This window comes from Poromitra crassiceps (assembly GCF_964638095.1).
Source record: "Poromitra crassiceps genome assembly, chromosome: 3".
Lineage (NCBI taxonomy): Eukaryota > Metazoa > Chordata > Actinopteri > Beryciformes > Melamphaidae > Poromitra > Poromitra crassiceps.
In genome coordinates, this window is record NC_139625.1 from 53,854,097 (window position 1) to 53,871,596 (window position 17,500).

Genomic DNA, 17,500 nt, shown 5'->3' on the forward strand with positions numbered 1-17,500 from the left:
TCACGGTTAGTATTATCACGGTATATTATTAAAATGTGCTGAAAATGTTCAAAAAGTACTGATACACTCACATAAATCATTTCACCCAGTTTTATATTGAAAACTCAGACCCAAAAAGGACTGATACACTCACTGAAATCATTTCTCCAAAGCTGCGCGTCTGCATCTCGGAGATGGTGGCCAACTTTGGTTGATGATGGACAGTATTTACCATGAAGCGTGCGGTTATCGTAAGGAATTTGATCAAGTTATCATAAGGAATTTGATCACAGTTATCATAAGGAATTTGATCACGGTTATCATTAAAACCGGTTATTGTTTCATCCCTAAAGATCATAACCAACTAATACTAACAACAACAAAAGAAAATAATAAAATAAAAAATAATGTGGTTACAAAATAAATACATTTATAGCTGGTTAACCAAGTGTTGTAGAATGGAATTTCTATCAATAACACCATTCTTCATCCGCATTAACCTGATAGCATCTCAAGCAAAAAGAGACCGGTGACAGAAAACCAGTTGTGACATCAAAATAATAATGAAGCCAGGAGTCGGGAAAGTTGTCTCACATGAATATATTTGGCCAAACATACATCTTTGCAATTAGAAGATTTCCATTTGCATAGAGACTGGCTCCCTGGAAAAGCTTGCTTGTTTCCAGATCAGAAGCTCAGTACAGAATGACACACAGTCAAAGGTTTTATACTGTCTCCTCACATATCTCACATAGTATTCTCACATATCTGACATCTCTTCACAAGCTATGTTTTGACCAGCTCACAGAAGTAAGGACAGGAGTTTGAGGGAAGATGACTGTAGCCAAGACAGAAGTCCAGCAAGGCCACATCTCCGCTCACAGCCTGAATGACATAAGATGTCTGTTTATGTGGAATGGAATTTAAGAATGGAATGAAATATGTCACTATGTGAACCTGCATCTGCATCTGTCTTAGCGCAGGTTTTTAAGGCAACGCTGAGCCCTGCAAGGGCACCATGACAGTGCACGGTGTGAGATAGAAAGAGCTGATAATGTGCCTTATAGGTTATCTGAGTATGTATTGCCTTTGTCTGCCTTTTATGATTAATAACTCATACCAATAGCTATGTGTCTTATGACATGAGGCCAATGGAGCTTAAATTTTCTCCCTCACCAAGTATGTGATAAACGTCTGCCATACAGAATCTGTCGCTAGACCCATGAATAGCAAATCTCATCTTTTCTAGGTTCAAGAAGAACCTCAAAGTGTCCCTGAACCATTGAAACCATGTCCGTCACCCAGAGCTGAACAGAAGATGGAGAGGGGGACTTCCACTCTTTCAGAATGAGTCTTGGCGACAGTTGTCCCCTGCGTCAGAGACTGTTGTACAGCCGTAGGGAGGAGCAGAGAGGATTCTGAGCAGCCGAAGATGCCGAGTTCCGCCTCCGGCTGAAGGGTTATTTTGTAGGCCTTAGAGTACCAATCAAATATTTTGGCCCAGAATCCAGATAGTGAAGGGCCAAACCAAAGGCGTCCTGCACTAGTGGAGGAGCGAAGGGAGCGGTGAGAGGTTTGGAACCTGACCATAGATTGCAGGTACAGAGGAGCTGTCTGGTGTACTGCCCTGTAGGCCAGTACCAGTGTCTTGAATTTGATGTGTGCCGAGATGGGAAGCCAGTGAAGGTCCCGGAAGAGGGGAGTGACATGAGAGAATTTGGGTTGGTTGAATACCAGATGAATACCGGATGTCGGCGGCAGGTAGACCGGCCAGGAGCACGTTGCAGTAGTCAAGGCGAGAGATGATAAGTGACTGGACCAGGAGTTGAGCTGCTTCCCTTGTGAGAAAGGGACAGATTTTGCGGATGTTGTAGAGGGAGAACCTACAGGAGCGTGCTGTCGCAGCTATGTTGGCCGAGCAAGACAGCTGGTTGTCGAGGATCACCCCAAGGTTCTTAGCTGTTTGGGAGGGAAGCACAGTGGTGTTGTCGATGGAGATGGAGAGATCTGCGAGAGGGCAGTCTTTCCCTGGGAGGAAGAGTAGCTCTGTTTTACCAAGATTGAGCTTGAGGTGGTGGGCAGACATCCAGTCACCAATGTGACCATTGCAATTGATCCATTGTTTAAATGTTGGAGGGGAGGCCTCCTTCCAATTTAACAGGATTAACCTTCTCGCTAGAAGAGTAGTGAATGCGATGTATTTTGATTGGCTGTTTGTTAGACGGTTGGATACCAAATGGAGCCACTGATGAAGACATGTTCGACAGCCGTGCTTTAGATCAATGCCACCTGGCTGTGCACTATTTTGAACTGAATGAAGCCATGTTGAGCACAGATTGATGAGCTGTGCACTTGAGACAGGGTGGCTGACCACTCATCTTCTGTGAAATTTACCTGCAGATCTTTTTGCCATGCTTCCTTCACTCTATCCAAAGAGGGAGTCTCCAAGCATGAGACTTTCTCATACAACCTAAAAATAATGCCTTTAAGGGAAGAAAGTATTACATCGATAGGATGCTGTTCAGGCATTGAGGGGAAAGAGTTTGTTGTAGAGGAAAGGTGTTTTAATCAAACAATGTCGTGAATTGAAATAAAAATTAGAGACTGTGAAAATAATAAAATAAATAAGTAAAAAAAAACATAACACCACTTTGTCTTATGGAACTGAAGCGTGTATTTTGTGAACCGTTACAGCCCTAGTGTAAGACCAGAACTCCAGGACACTCCAGGACAGCAGGACTGTGCGTGTGCACGCGCGGTGCACGGCCTACTTTGGGGGCCCAGGCGCAGCTGTCTTTGACAGCTGTATCATGAGAAACATCTGATGAAATGTTGCATCATCTCCTCTTAGTGTGTATGTGTGCGTGTGTGGGGTACACACGTGGTATCGAGACAGGATGTTTAGCATGAAGGTGTGTGTATATTTCTTGTATAAATCCAGGGAGACTAAACTCGTCCTGCTGTGTTTGTGTGTGTGTGTGTGTGTTTCTGTGTGTGTGTGTGTGTGTGTGTGTGTGTTTCTGTGTATGTGTGTGTGCGTGCGTGCGTGCGTGCGTGTGTGTGTGTGTGTGTATGTGTGCGTGCGTGCGTGCGTGTGTGTGTGGGCGGCATGCATTCGCGTGTGTCGTTGTATTTACATACCATATCCTAGACTGTATCTGCCTTATCGCTTTACTACAACTAAAGTTGAATGAGTGGTCATGGGAAAGAAACAGAAAACAGATGTTGGTTTTTCCTATAATAAATATTAATGTGAAAAATATTTGACCAACACCAGAGAATCTGGTCATCTTTTCCACTGCCTGTTTCACTTGAACTCAGTCCCCATGACAGCAGTGAGTGGTTGGACTGTCTATATTGGCTCATTTCCACCGCAGGTAGTAGCGCGATCCCGCTCCGCTCGACTCGATAAATTGTCTCATCCCACCGGTTTAAACTGTCCCAGCCCAGGTTGTATTGGAGTCGAGTCGTGCTACTTTTCGTACCTGCCTCGTCGGGGTTCTATTCTGTCAACCCGGGTTCATACGGTGACGTGAAAACATTGTAGACGACTGATTGGCCAGGCAGAATCGTGTTTACTCTATCTACTGACTGTCAATGCGCTGCATACCAGTTTAGTGGGCTTACATTCTCTTCTGATTTCCATCAGTCTTTGTGTTGCTGCCTTCGCCTTTGTGAAATAAAGTCGTGGCGGTGGTTTCAATTGTTTTCAGAGTGAAAAAAGTCCGCTGCTCAGCAAGCTCCTGTAGTTAGTTGAGCTGCAGCGCTCCGCTAGGCCGCAGCGGGTGTTTGCTGAAGCCGCGGTCTTGCCTGAGAGGCCGCGGGGTACAGGGCAGGCTTCACTCTGTTGCGCCTCTTCCGTCCGCGCGCAGCGCAGCGCGTGCCTGAGTTTGACTAACTACAAAGTGATATCCATTTTCCTGGCCGATTGTCACATTCGCCCATGTCCACTGTAGGTCATTTAGAGGCACCAGTATTTCATAAACAGTTTAAAAGTTCTGTGGATGGATTTAATTGTAACGTTATGTCTACTTCGGCTATAAGCGAAGGACAGATATGCGGGGGCGGGGGTGGGTGGGGTTGCAGATGATCCGCGGTGGAAGCAAAACGTCCATCGAGCCGAAACGATTAGAGCCGAGTGGGGACGAGCTGTGCAGGGCTGTTAAATGTGGTGGAATTGAGCCATAAGTGTCCTTGTCTGTCTGTATGGTGCGTGCATACATTGTTCACATTCAGCAGCTGTCCATCTTGATCTCTCCTCCTTCCTTGGTCAGTGTTGCCATTCCTCCATCTTTTTCCCATTTCATGTTAAATGTAGTTAGTCACGCTCCTTTGTTAGTCACAAATACCCAGTTGGGCGTCCGGGTAGTACAGCGGTAGATTCCCTGCCTACCAACATGAGGGTCGCAGGTTCGAGCCCCCGTGTTACCTCTGGCTTGGTCGGGTGTCCATACATGCACAGTTGGCCGTGTCTGCGGGTGGGAAGCCAGATTAAGGGTATGTGGCCTGGTCGCTGCACTAGTGCCTCCTCTGGTCGGTCGTGGCGTCTGTTCGGGTGGGAGGAGAACTGGGGGGAATAGCATGATCCTCGCACGTACTATGTCCTGCCAGTGAAGCTCCTTGCTGTCAGCTAAAAAGAAGCAGCTGGCGACTGCACATGTATCTGAGGAAACGTGCTAGTCTACAACTCTCCCCAGTCTGGCAGAGGGGGTGGAGCAATGACTGGGACAGCAGAGTGATTTGGCCAATTACAATTGAGGAGAAAATGGGAGAAACACCTTGAAAAAAAACCTTTATAAAAACCTGATTTTGTTGCAGAAACCTCCACAGGGGAAATATTTGTGTTGTTATTGAATCGTATAAGTCTCTGCAGTCTGCACTGTACTTTGGGGAGATCAGCTGCGAGTGAGGGAGGGAGCGGAAAATTCACTGTTCCTCATACTTAAATGCACAAAATATCTCATTCATGAGTTGGCTTACTCACTGCAGTTAGAACATCTCTGATCGAACATCTGATAGAACATCTCAGTTAGAACATCTCTGATGTCGGTGGCGTCTGTTCGGTGGCGATGTTCTAACATCAGAGAGTTAGAACATCTCTGATGTTCTAACTGCGTACCCGGGACGTACCCGGGTACCCTGATGTAACATGAAAAGAGCCCATCCTCTCCAAGTCCCAAAATCAGCCACAAAGAACAAATGGGTTTGATGCAAAAAAGAACATTCATTCAACATTCATTTATAAACAATGAAGTAACATGGGTTTTTAAATAGACAGATGATCCTGAACAAGAGTTTAGAATTATTACTCAGGCTAGAGTTGGAGATACAGTACAGTCGTAACACTGATACAGTGCTGTACAGTGTGCAGGGCTGTACAGAGCAGCAGCCTGCAGTTATAGTGCTTCTTTGACTTCTACCGTATTGCCTGGTGTACGAGTGCACACTGCATTTCCTCTACGCTGGGCTCTAAGCACTGTACACTGCAAAAAGTGTTGCACACAAACAAACGATGAGCACACAGAGCCGGCTTTGATAGAAGCTATTCCTCATTTAGCTGGGGGCCCCATGGAAGCCCCTCACGTGTAACCCAGGTTATGCATGCCAGGTTCTCTCTTTCATTTCCTGACTCATGCGTGATGTCATGCCACAGGCAGGAAATGACCTCATAACCGACCTCTGACCTGACCTCCCCGGCAGTCGGAAGCGGAAGGAGGGACATATGGAAGACGTGGGCAGGAGGGGTGTGTGTGTGTGTGTGCGTGTGCGTGTGCGTGTGTGTGTGTGTGTGTGTGTGTGTGTGCGCACGTGCGTGCGTCTGTGTGCGTGTGTGTGTGTGTGCGCGTGCGCGTACGTGTGTGTGTGTGTGTGTGTGTGTGTGTGTGTGTGTACAGGTGTTAGTGTGTTGTGTGGATTCCAGCCGGATTAGGTAGAGGAAGCTGTGACTTTGTTTGCAGTGCTTAAAGGGCAAAGCTGGAGTGAAGAGTAGAGAGTGACGTTATTTTAATGTAGATCCTGGAACACACACACACACACACACACACTCACTCACTCCACACACACACACACACACACACACACACACACACACACACACACACACTCACTCCACACACACACACACACACACACACACACACACACACACACTCACTCACTCCACACACACACACACACACACACACACACACACACACTCACTCCACACACACACACACACACACACACACACACACACACGCAGCTGCTTGATTATCCTCTGCATTTCTAAATGGAAGTCAGTCTACTATGACGTACAGCTGTGAGAGAGAGAGAGAGAGAGAGAGAGAGAGAGAGAGAGAGAGAGAGAGAGAGAGAGAGAGAGAGAGAGAGAGAGAGAGAGAGAGAGAGAGAGAGAGAGAGAGAGAGAGAGAGAGAGAGAGAGAGAGAGAATAGCAGGACAAAGACTGTCTTGTATTTGGGGGAGGAGGAGAGGTGGTGGGGGGGGTAGTTTGGGCCTGTTGGGTCCAGTCCTGGAGGCCGGGGATTGGTGTGTGTGTGCGTGTGTGCGTGTGCGTGTGTGTGCGTGTGCCCCCGTGAGCAGAGGAATGCTGCTGTTTGCTGAGTGAAGAGCACAGAGGCAGCAGACTGTCCAAACACATGTCTGTTTGCCAAGAGAGTGTGTGTCTGAGACAGACAGACAGACAGACAGAGACAGAAAGACAGATAGAGACAGACAGACAGAGAGACAGACAAACAGATAGACAGACAGATAGAGACAGACAGACAGACAGAGCGACAGACAGACAGACAGATAGAGACAGTGTGTGAGCAGTGATGGAAAGAGGTTGTGTGTGTGTGTGTGTGTGTGTGTGTGTGTGTGTGTGTGTGTGTGTGTGTGTGTGTGTGTGTGTGTGTGTGTGTGTTTGCGTGCGTGCGGTGATCTTAAACTCAATGAAGACTTTCATATCCCTCGCAGTGCCCCATAGCGGGGGAGCAGACAGGACTGAGAGAGCTCTGTCTCTCTGTCTCCATACCTGTGACCTAGTCGCTACTCACACACACACACACACACACACACACACACACACACACACACACACACACACACACACAGGCACTAGCCCACGCTGCAGACTTTGCTCCGTGTGTGTGTGTATGTATGTACTGTTACCTGTTTGTTTGGCTGATGAGGTCAGGGAGGCCGGGGGGGGGGGGGGGGGGGGGGGGCTAAGGTAAGGATGAAGAGATGAAAGCAGGGAAGGAGTGAGTGAGTCATAGTTGGGAGGAAAGGATGAAGTGAGTCAGAGCTGAAGTGGGGGAGAGAGAGAGGGAAGAATGAATGGATAGATTAGTTGAAGTTATAGTGAAGAAGGGATGGAAGGAGGTGGGGGGGAATACGGGAAGGATGGAGAGAGAGGGGAGGAGGAGAGGAAGTGAGGGAGGGATGGAGTGAGTGATCGCTGGAGGGAGAACGATGCAAGGATGGAGGGAGAGAGGATGGGAGGAATAGGGAGAGGAAAGCACAGAGTTATTGTCTTTCAGTGGAATCATATCATTATGATTTTTTTTTTTAATATCGTGACACATTTCTGAATTGATGTCTGAATTGATGATGACAAGCAAATTTTAGTTAAAAACTAAGTCAAAAAACGAAAAGGACAGCACTCCAAGTTTAAAGATTTATTGCCACACAATGGACGTTTCGAGCAAAAGCCCTTCTTCAGCGTGTAATGGCAATTACATAGTTAAAAACTAAAAGCTAGCTGCTGTTGCGGCTGCTGTGGTTTTGTTTTTTCTTTTGTCTATAAAAAAAAAAAAAAAATCTATGGCAGTACATATCTACAATGTATACAATGCAAGTATGTATAAATAATCTGTCAATAAAAAGTAAAAAAAAAAACTAAAAGCTAAAAAAATAACAGTCGTAGCAGTATTATTTGAATATTTCTGTTTTGTTTGACATCCCATCTAACATTACCATTCGGTTCAATGAGATGAACAAATAAACAAATAAAACAAATTAATATTCATCTCATTGAATGAATGGTAATGTTAGGTGTACGTGGTGTCAAACAAAATGAGAAATTTTCGAATAAGATTCCTACCATACTTCATTTTATGAGTTTAAATTTGCTTGTCATCATCAATTTAGAGAGCAGAAATGTGTGTCACGATGTTCAAATATCTTCATATCACGAGTTGAGTGACATTGTTGTGGCCTCCTGACTGACATCTGACCAGTGTCAACATTACATGACCAGAAAATATTGCGAGATTTGTGTTCATTCTTGCACAAGTGTATATTTATTTATGAGTGGGTGGAAGGGGGTTGGGGCTGCCTCTGTGTGTGTGTGTGTGTGTGCGTGCGTGTGCGCGCACAGTGTGATTTATTCTGAGGCCAGGTCTGCCTCCAGCTGTCCCAACGGGGTCCCAATGACTTTAGCAGGCGCAGACCTCCAGCGCGGCGCGAGCAGGCAGAGAGCCAGAGATGCAGGGGAGACATGGAGACATGCACTGTGGAAACATCAACATCATTTTCAGTCTGCAAATTCTATTATGAGTCCTTTCGTCTTCTCCGGAGTCATCTGCCCTCTGTTGCACACACATCTGTCATGATGCTACTGCTGAATGTGAACATCACCTGTCACATCTGTCACATCTATCATGATGCTACTGCTGAATGTGAACATCATCTATCACATCTGTCACATCTATCATGATGCTACTGCTGAATGTGAACATCATCTATCACATCTGTCACATCTGTCATGATGCTACTGCTGAATGTGAACATCACCTGTCACATCTATCATGATGCTACTGCTGAATGTGAACATCACCTGTCACATCTGTCACATCTATCATGATGCTACTGCTGAATGTGAACATCACCTGTCACATCTGTCACATCTACCATGATGCTACTGCTGAATGTGAACATCATCTGTCACATCTGTCACGTCTATCATGATGCTACTGCTGAATGTGAACATCATCTGTCACATCTGTCACGTCTATCATGATGCTACTGCTGAATGTGAACATCATCTGTCACATCTGTCACGTCTATCATGATGCTACTGCTGAATGTGAACATCACCTGTCACATCTGTCATGATGCTACTGCTGAATGTGAACATCACCTGTCACATCTGTCACATCTATCATGATGCTACTGCTGAATGTGAACATCACCTGTCACATCTATCATGATGCTACTGCTGAATGTGAACATCATCTGTCACATCTATCATGATTAGGGATGCACGATAGTTATCGGACAGATACGTATCGGACCCGATATCAACAATTATGACGTCATTCAGATAAATCCGATAACATTATTAATAGCTCCGATAATATATAATATATTTTTTTTTGTCAAACAACTGCGGTGTGGGTGGATTGGGATGAGGGCGTTTGTTTTTTTGTAGGCCCCTCCCGTTTTACCAGTACAATGGTATCAGTGATTGTGTGTGGTTTAGGAAGGGGTTGTTTTTCCACAAATCCAGCGCTCCCTCTCTCCAGCGTGATGACGTAATGGCCTGAACGTCCCAGAACAACAGCAGTGCACGCTGGCTGAGCAACAGAGCGTCGGTAGTTTGGGACTTTTTTAAAGTTTCTGAGGAAAGCGCTTCGCTTGCCATTTGCAATAAATGCAAGTCAGAAGTTCCACGAGGAGGGAAAAAGGCATCGAGCTACAACACATCCAACTTAATAAGTCACCTGAAACATCGCCATCATGGTGTGTTAAACGCATACGAGGAAGCGAAAGCGGCTCAAGAAGCTGAGAAGCCTAGGAAGGAACCGGCGGGGACTGTACCTATCGACAAGGCGTTTGAAAAAATAAAGATGTTTTTATTGTTAGCTCCGGTCCTATCTGTTGGAGCCCACCCTTCAGTTGAACCGTTGCCCACTTGAATACTGGAGGAGCAACCAGTCCCGTTACGAGCGACTGTCTGCTTGCTCGTAAATATCTGTCAGCACCATGCACCAGTGTTGACTCTGAACGCTTGTTTTCTGCCGCTGGAAACGTGATGACGGAGAAAAGAAACCGACTGCTATGCGATAAGGCAGAGAAGCTCCTCTTCATAAAAAAAATCTCCCACTGATCCACCCAGAGTTAAAACAAGTAGAAGTAGTCGAAAAAGAGTAGCGATGCGGGGCCAAACCCCCCCCCCCCTCTCTGTCTCTCCCTCTCTGTCTCTCTCTCTCTCAATTGAGAAAAAATAGAACCGTTAAACCTCATGCCTTAGGTAAAATGGGTTCACCCACTGTCATATTATGGATTACAATCCTTTGTTCTGTAAAATGACTGTTATACTGTGAGGAATGCACTTTCAGTTTGTTACAGAAATGTTTAACTTGTTTCAGTAGCTTTGCTTTTTGTTACTGTAAGGAAATAGGAAAGGAATGCAGTCAATGCACTTTTTCAATTTGTTTTGTTTACATGTAGAGACAGGTCTGACTGTCCTGTCAGTATTTAATTTGAATCCTTGGCTTATTAAGAATTGCTAATTGCAACCGTTCTATAGGCCTTTATTTTTGTACCACTGAGAGTGATGAGCCTTACTATTCGAAAATGTTTACATGTTACACACACACACACACACACACACACACCTACACACCCACACACACACACACACACACACACACACACACACACACACACACAAATAGTTGTTGGTATTCTTAATTTATTGTTCAAGGAAACGGATTGACAATTTGACATATTGCAGTTGGCTCAGATTATATTTATTTTGAAAAATAAATAGTCACTTTATTTGAAGAGTCAAAACTGTTCTCTTGGCTTTGTTTTGTTCATAGTAGTAATGCTCATGTAATTTATACATCTGGTTAGGTCAAAACAAAAACTACAGGAAAAAATATGTATAAAAAAATATATATATATTATCGGTTATCGTATCGGTATCGGCCTTGAGGAGCAAGAAGTTATCGATATCGGTATCGGAATCAAAAATTCAATATCGTGCATCCCTAATCATGATGCTACTGCTGAATGTGAACATCACCTGTCACATCTGTCACATCTGTCATGATGCTACTGCTGAATGTGAACATCACCTGTCACATCTATCATGATGCTACTGCTGAATGTGAACATCACCTGTCACATCTGTCACATCTGTCATGATGCTACTGCTGAATGTGAACATCACCTGTCAAATCTATCATGATGCTACTGCTGAATGTGAACATCACCTGTCAAATCTATCATGATGCTACTGCTGAATGTGAACATCACCTGTCACATCTGTCACATCTGTCATGATGCTACTGCTGAATGTGAACATCACCTGTCACATCTGTCACATCTGTCATGATGCTACTGCTGAATGTGAACATCACCTGTCACATCTGTCACATCTGTCATGATGCTACTGCTGAATGTGAACATCACCTGTCAAATCTATCATGATGCTACTGCTGAATGTGAACATCACCTGTCAAATCTATCATGATGCTACTGCTGAATGTGAACATCACCTGTCACATCTATCATGATGCTACTGCTGAATGTGAACATCACCTGTCACATCTGTCACATCTGTCATGATGCTACTGCTGAATGTGAACATCATCTGTCACATCTGTCATGATGCTACTGCTGAATGTGAACATCACCTGTCACATCTGTCACATCTATCATGATGCTACTGCTGAATGTGAACATCACCTGTCACATCTGTCACATCTATCATGATGCTACTGCTGAATGTGAACATCACCTGTCACATCTATCATGATGCTACTGCTGAATGTGAACATCACCTGTCAAATCTGTCATGATGCTACCTGTCACAGCGCTTTCACATCCACTTTTACAGCAGCTAGAGGAAGACAACGCCTTCTTTTAGATTTATGCTCACATCATGCAAGTGGTTTTTGAAGGAGTTTTATGGTGCCAAGGGGTCATGAATGTTGCTCAGAACAAAAATGTCCAACTCAAATACCTGGTTGATTGAATTATTTGATCATATATATACCACATGACATTCCAGTAAAAATACTTTCCATCTTGGTCTTTAAGTACCAAGACAAACATTAGAGTGATGACGTATTTACTCTTACTGTAAGCTAAAGTCGTTTATTGCATCTAAGGTGACATTTCACTAAAGTGACCTTATTCCACTAAAATAAGTATGCAATATTATGTTAGTACAACCACTTGCCTCCTGCCCCAAATGTGATCACAGTTTTATTGCATTTCCAAGTACTTACTTACAGTTATTGTGTATACAGTACTTACACTTATTGTGTATACAGTACTTACAGTTATTGTGCATATAGTACTTACAGTACTTACAGTTATTGTGCATATAGTACTTACAGTTATTGTGCATATAGTACTTACAGTTATTGCGTATACAGTACTTACAGTTATTGTGTATACAGTGCTTACAGTTATTGTGTATACAGTACTTACAGTTATTGTGTGTACAGTACTTATAGTTATTGTGTATATAGTACTTACAGTACCTACTTACAGCTATTGTGCATATAGTACTTACAGTACCTAGTTACAGTTATTGTGCATAGTACTTACAGTACTTACAGTTATTGTGTATACAGTACTTACAGTTATTGTGTATACAGTACTTACTATTATTGTGTATATAGTACTTACAGTGCTTTTCCATAGGTGAACACATGGCTTAATAGACTGGAATAAGGTTGTTCTAAAGTACACATCTGTACCGTCTCACTGCACACTGCCATGACCTGCTGTGTGTGTGTGTGTGTGTGTGTGTGTGTGTCTGTGTGTGTGTTTGAGTTGCGTAGCACTGATTGACGAGTGTAAATGAGGATTTGCTTTGAGTTGAGCTGCCTGGTTAAATAAATAAATGTCCTCTCTCCTCCCTTGTAGGTCCTGCTGAGGTCCCCATGATGTCCCCGAATGGGTCAATCCCCCCCATCCACGTGCCCCCAGGATACATCTCACAGGTTAGTGTGTGTGTTCTTTTTCTTTTTCCTCTGATTCTGATATTCTTTGACATGTTTTTTTCTTGTGTATGAGAGGGAGATCTAGAAGAGTTGAAAGAGATACAGAGAGAGACCAACGGAGAGAGATCGACAACTGCATTTAATTATCCAGACAGTTTCTCAAGTCATTTGCTTTCATATTGAACCTTCAAATCTTATTTTTCTTGATCTAGTGTAAAAATCTGCCAATTAGATTGAGATAATAATCTGCCAAATAGAGTGAGATAATAATCTGCCAATTAGAGTGAGATAAGAATCTGCCAATTAGAGTGAGATAATAATCTGTCAATTAGAGTGAGACTTGTTTCCAAGACTTTTCTGAAATTAAGTGTGAGTTTATTGGTGCTAACTATGCTGGCTTGTTTTAAGATGATGTTTCTGAAACAACCGTGAAGCTGCATTGGAAAGAAGTTGAAATGACTTGCGCCATGGGCATATTGTTTCACTCCTGTGGAGAAAAATGCCATTTGGATGCTGAAGAAGTAACTAGTTATGACATCTCTTGTGTTGTTTACTTGCGTGTGCGGTCCCAGACTCACGTCTGGTTTATGCTTCATGCAGAAATTAATGTGGTGGAGAGTGCGCGTCAAAATGACGTAATAACGGCCAAAACATCGGAGAGCGCCTGAGGTTGTGCGAATTTAAAACAACACAGACTCGCCGCATACAGTTACATACTGTAGGCACAAGTCTGCTGAGGATTATGAAGGAAGAGATTGTTTTACCTGTGTGGTATTTTCAAAATGGAGAATTTGACTATCAGAAGACTATCAGGCATGTATTTGTGTACTGATGATGCCTGTTGGATAGGGAGAAAATACAAGAGCCGTCTCAAAACAGAAGCATGGAGGTCACTGGTGAATCCTTTGAAAGCAACACTACATGTATGTTCATTGTTCACGCATTGTTGTGAACATTCATACCATCATGAGAGCAAGAGATGCATGGATTCAGAGTGACTCGGACAGCATGCTGGAGCCACACAGAAAGTCTGAAGCCAGCGCTGGACCTCCTACCCCCACAGCATCAGACTGGACCTCCTACCCCCACAGCACCAGACTGGACCTCCTCCCCCCACAGCACCAGGCTGGAACTCCTCCCCCCACAGCACCAGACTGGAACTCCTCCCCCCACAGCACCAGACTGGAACTCCTCCCCCCACAGCACCAGACTGGAACTCCTACCCCCACAGCACCAGACTGGAACTCCTCCCCCCACAGCACCAGACTGGAACTCCTCCCCCCACAGCACTAGACTGGAACTCCTACCCCCACAGCACCAGGCTGGAACTCCTCCCCCCACAGCACCAGACTGGAACTCCTACCCCCACAGCACCAGACTGGAACTCCTACCCCCACAGCACCAGACTGGAACTCCTACCCCCACAGCACCAGACTGGAACTCCTCCCCCCACAGCACCAGACTGGAACTCCTTCCCCCACAGCACCAGACTGGAACTCCTACCCCCACAGCACCAGACTGGAACTCCTCCCCCCACAGCACCAGACTGGAACTCCTACCCCCACAGCACCAGACTGGAACTCCTACCCCCACAGCACCACACTGGAACTCCTCCCCCCACAGCACCAAACTGGAACTCCTACCCCCACAGCACCAGACTGGAACTCCTCCCCCCACAGCACCAGGCTGGAACTCCTACCCCCACAGCACCAGGCTGGAACTCCTACCCCCACAGCACCAGGCTGGACCTCCTCCCCCCACAGCACCAGGCTGGACCTCCTCCCCCCACAGCACCAGGCTGGACCTCCTCCCCCCACAGCACCAGGCTGGAACTCCTACCCCCAAAGCACCAGGCTGGACCTCCTCCCCCCACAGCACCAGGCTGGACCTCCTACTCCCACAGCACCAGGCTGGAACTCCTACCCCCACAGCACCAGACTGGACCTCCTCCCCCCACAGCACCAGGCTGGAACTCCTACCCCCACAGCACCAGACTGGACCTCCTACCCCCACAGCACCAGACTGGACCTCCTACCCCCACAGCACCAGACTGGACCTCCTACCCCCACAGCACCAGACTGGACCTCCTACCCCCACAGCACCAGGCTGGAACTCCTCCCCCCACAGCACCAGGCTGGAACTCCTACCCCCACAGCACCAGGCTGGAACTCCTACCCCCACAGCACCAGGCTGGACCTCCTACCCCCACAGCACCAGACTATAACTCCTACCCCCACAGCACCAGGCTGGACCTCCTACCCCCACAGCACCAGACTGGAACTCCTACCCCCACAGCTCCTCCCCCCACAGCACCAGGCTGGACCTCCTCCCCCCACAGCACCAGACTGGAACTCCTCCCCCCACAGCACCAGACTGGAACTCCTCCCCCCACAGCACCAGACTGGAACTCCTCCCCCCACAGCACCAGGCTGGAACTCCTACCCCCACAGCACCAGACTGGACCTCCTCCCCCCACAGCACCAGGCTGGAACTCCTACCCCCACAGCACCAGACTGGACCTCCTCCCCCACAGCACCAGGCTGGAATGCACTGAATTTGGGGGGGAAATTTGTTTTTCTTGGGCTTCTGGGCGCGTGTGTGTGTGTGTGTGTGTGTGTTTGTGCGTGTGTCTTCTACCCAATGACCAAAATCTTCCAAAATGAGAATTTTGTTGAGATATTTTGACTTCAAAGCAAGCCAATGGAATGTCCTCACAAGAGTAAGACGTGTGTGTGTGGGTGGGGTGGGGGGCCGTGTTCCTATGCCAGTGGCAGTCAGGTCATTGGCTCACTGTGGGTGTGTGTTTGTGTGTGTGCGTGGGTGTGTGTGTTAGTAGGGACTGGGCCAAGCAAGAGCGGGAAACACTGTCACTCTTACATAAACAAGCCTGATAGGGGAGACAGGCACTGGGTCGGGGGTAGGGGGATAAAGGGGGGTGGATGGATTGATGGATGGATGAGGTGATGGAAAGTAACATCACAGATGGATTTTGTGTGTGTGTGTGTGTGTGTGTGTGTGTGTGTGTGTGTGTGTGTGTGTGTGTGTGTGTGTGGTTAGTAGGGATGCATGATGATATCGGCACATCATCGGTATTGGCCGATAAAGGTTTTCAAATGAAAGGCTTGAAATGAAAGGAGGTGCGCCGAGGTAAATTACAAGCTCCCTTCTGGCCTGCAGTGTGGCTCCACTGTTCTGGTTAGACCAGCAACTAACGTTAGTTAGTTATGCTATGCATCTTATGAACACAAATTATGTCCTCCTCATACACATGTAGGTAAGACCCTTAGCTAAGCCTGCGTGTGCTGTTGTCACTGTGGGCCATCTCTGGAAATGTGCCTTTTTTCCACAGCGAAAAGTCAATGCTAACTTAGCATCAGTGTTGGGCAAGTTACTTTTAATTAGTAACTTAGTTACAGTTACTAGTTACTGCTCTGAAAAGTAACTCAGTTACTTTAAGTTACTCGTTACTGTCCAGGTAACTTAGTTACTAGGAAAGTAACTTTTGAGTTACTTTTTTTTTAACTCTCAATTCTCTTATTAATGCACACACATTATTTTGGGGTTGCTGTAGCACAGTGTGGGACAAGACAACATTGAGGCATATTTATTATTGCCTTCAAAAAGTTTGGCACTGTATAATTAACAACTGTATCAGTAGTCTATAATATCCTGGCTGAACAACATAAACACTGTGGTTACCGTTTGTAAAAGCGGAGTGACAGTGAGCAGCAGAGCCCAGCACTGCCTGCAGATAGGGACAGAGCAGAGCCCCAAAGCAGCCGCTCGTCGCGGCTGCCTTTAATAGCAGTTCATCTCCAAAAGGCAGCAGACTTGCAGGCATTTTTTCCCCATTTCATGACCAAACAACGTGAAACACACCGTGAACACCCTCCAACGCGAGGGGAATCTGTAAGCGAGAGACGAGTGCTGTGCTTGCCTGGGTGCAGCAGGGCACTGGTGACAGACAGCCTGAGAGAAGCGAGGAGGAGAGGGCTCCATGCTGCTGACTCGCCGAGCGGTGTGAAGTGAACACCGTTACCGTACACAACACAGCTCGCGCAAAATGACCCGTTTCACTATCAGAATTTGGTCCAGTAACATTAGAAAGTATAGAAGTGCCGCACGATTAGCCTACTTCCTCATCAGACCGCCGTCAGACTCGCATTTTCCTCTCTACCCTCGCTGCTGTAGGTCCCGCACAGAATCGTGGAGTAACGAGTAACGAGCCTGTTTAAACCGCAATAATTGTAAGTACGTTACGTTACTGATGAAGTAATTCGTTACAGTACTCGTTACCGCAAAAAGTAACTTAGTTACTGTAACGCGTTACTTAATAACGCGTTAGTCCCAACACTGCTTAGCATCATTGCTAGCGGGAGGGAGGACTTACTTACCAGCCTTCAGTCATTTCCTGCTTACTGCTGCTTGCTGGTATTGTTAATCCCATGTCAGAAAAAGTCTCCAGATGTGTCGCTAATGTTAGTTTCTTTTGAGAAAGATTGTCTTCACGGGCGTCTGAAAAGTTGTCTCAAGTCAGATGCAGCCATAAGTTGTGAGGCAGCCAGTGTTG

At 46.0% G+C, this 17,500-nt stretch overlaps 1 protein-coding gene across 1 annotated transcript in view; it reads left to right on the plus strand.

Moving 5' to 3' along the window:
• The window catches only part of fndc3ba (fibronectin type III domain containing 3Ba), a gene marked incomplete at its 3' end in the record, with an annotated part of 198,165 nt that overhangs the window by 93,018 nt on the left and 87,647 nt on the right, over positions 1 to 17,500 (plus strand). The window contains exon 4 of the mRNA XM_083632422.1: positions 12,854 to 12,930. Within this exon, the coding sequence (XP_083488548.1) occupies positions 12,854 to 12,930 (77 nt within the window). The remainder of the gene's footprint in view (positions 1 to 12,853; positions 12,931 to 17,500) is intronic.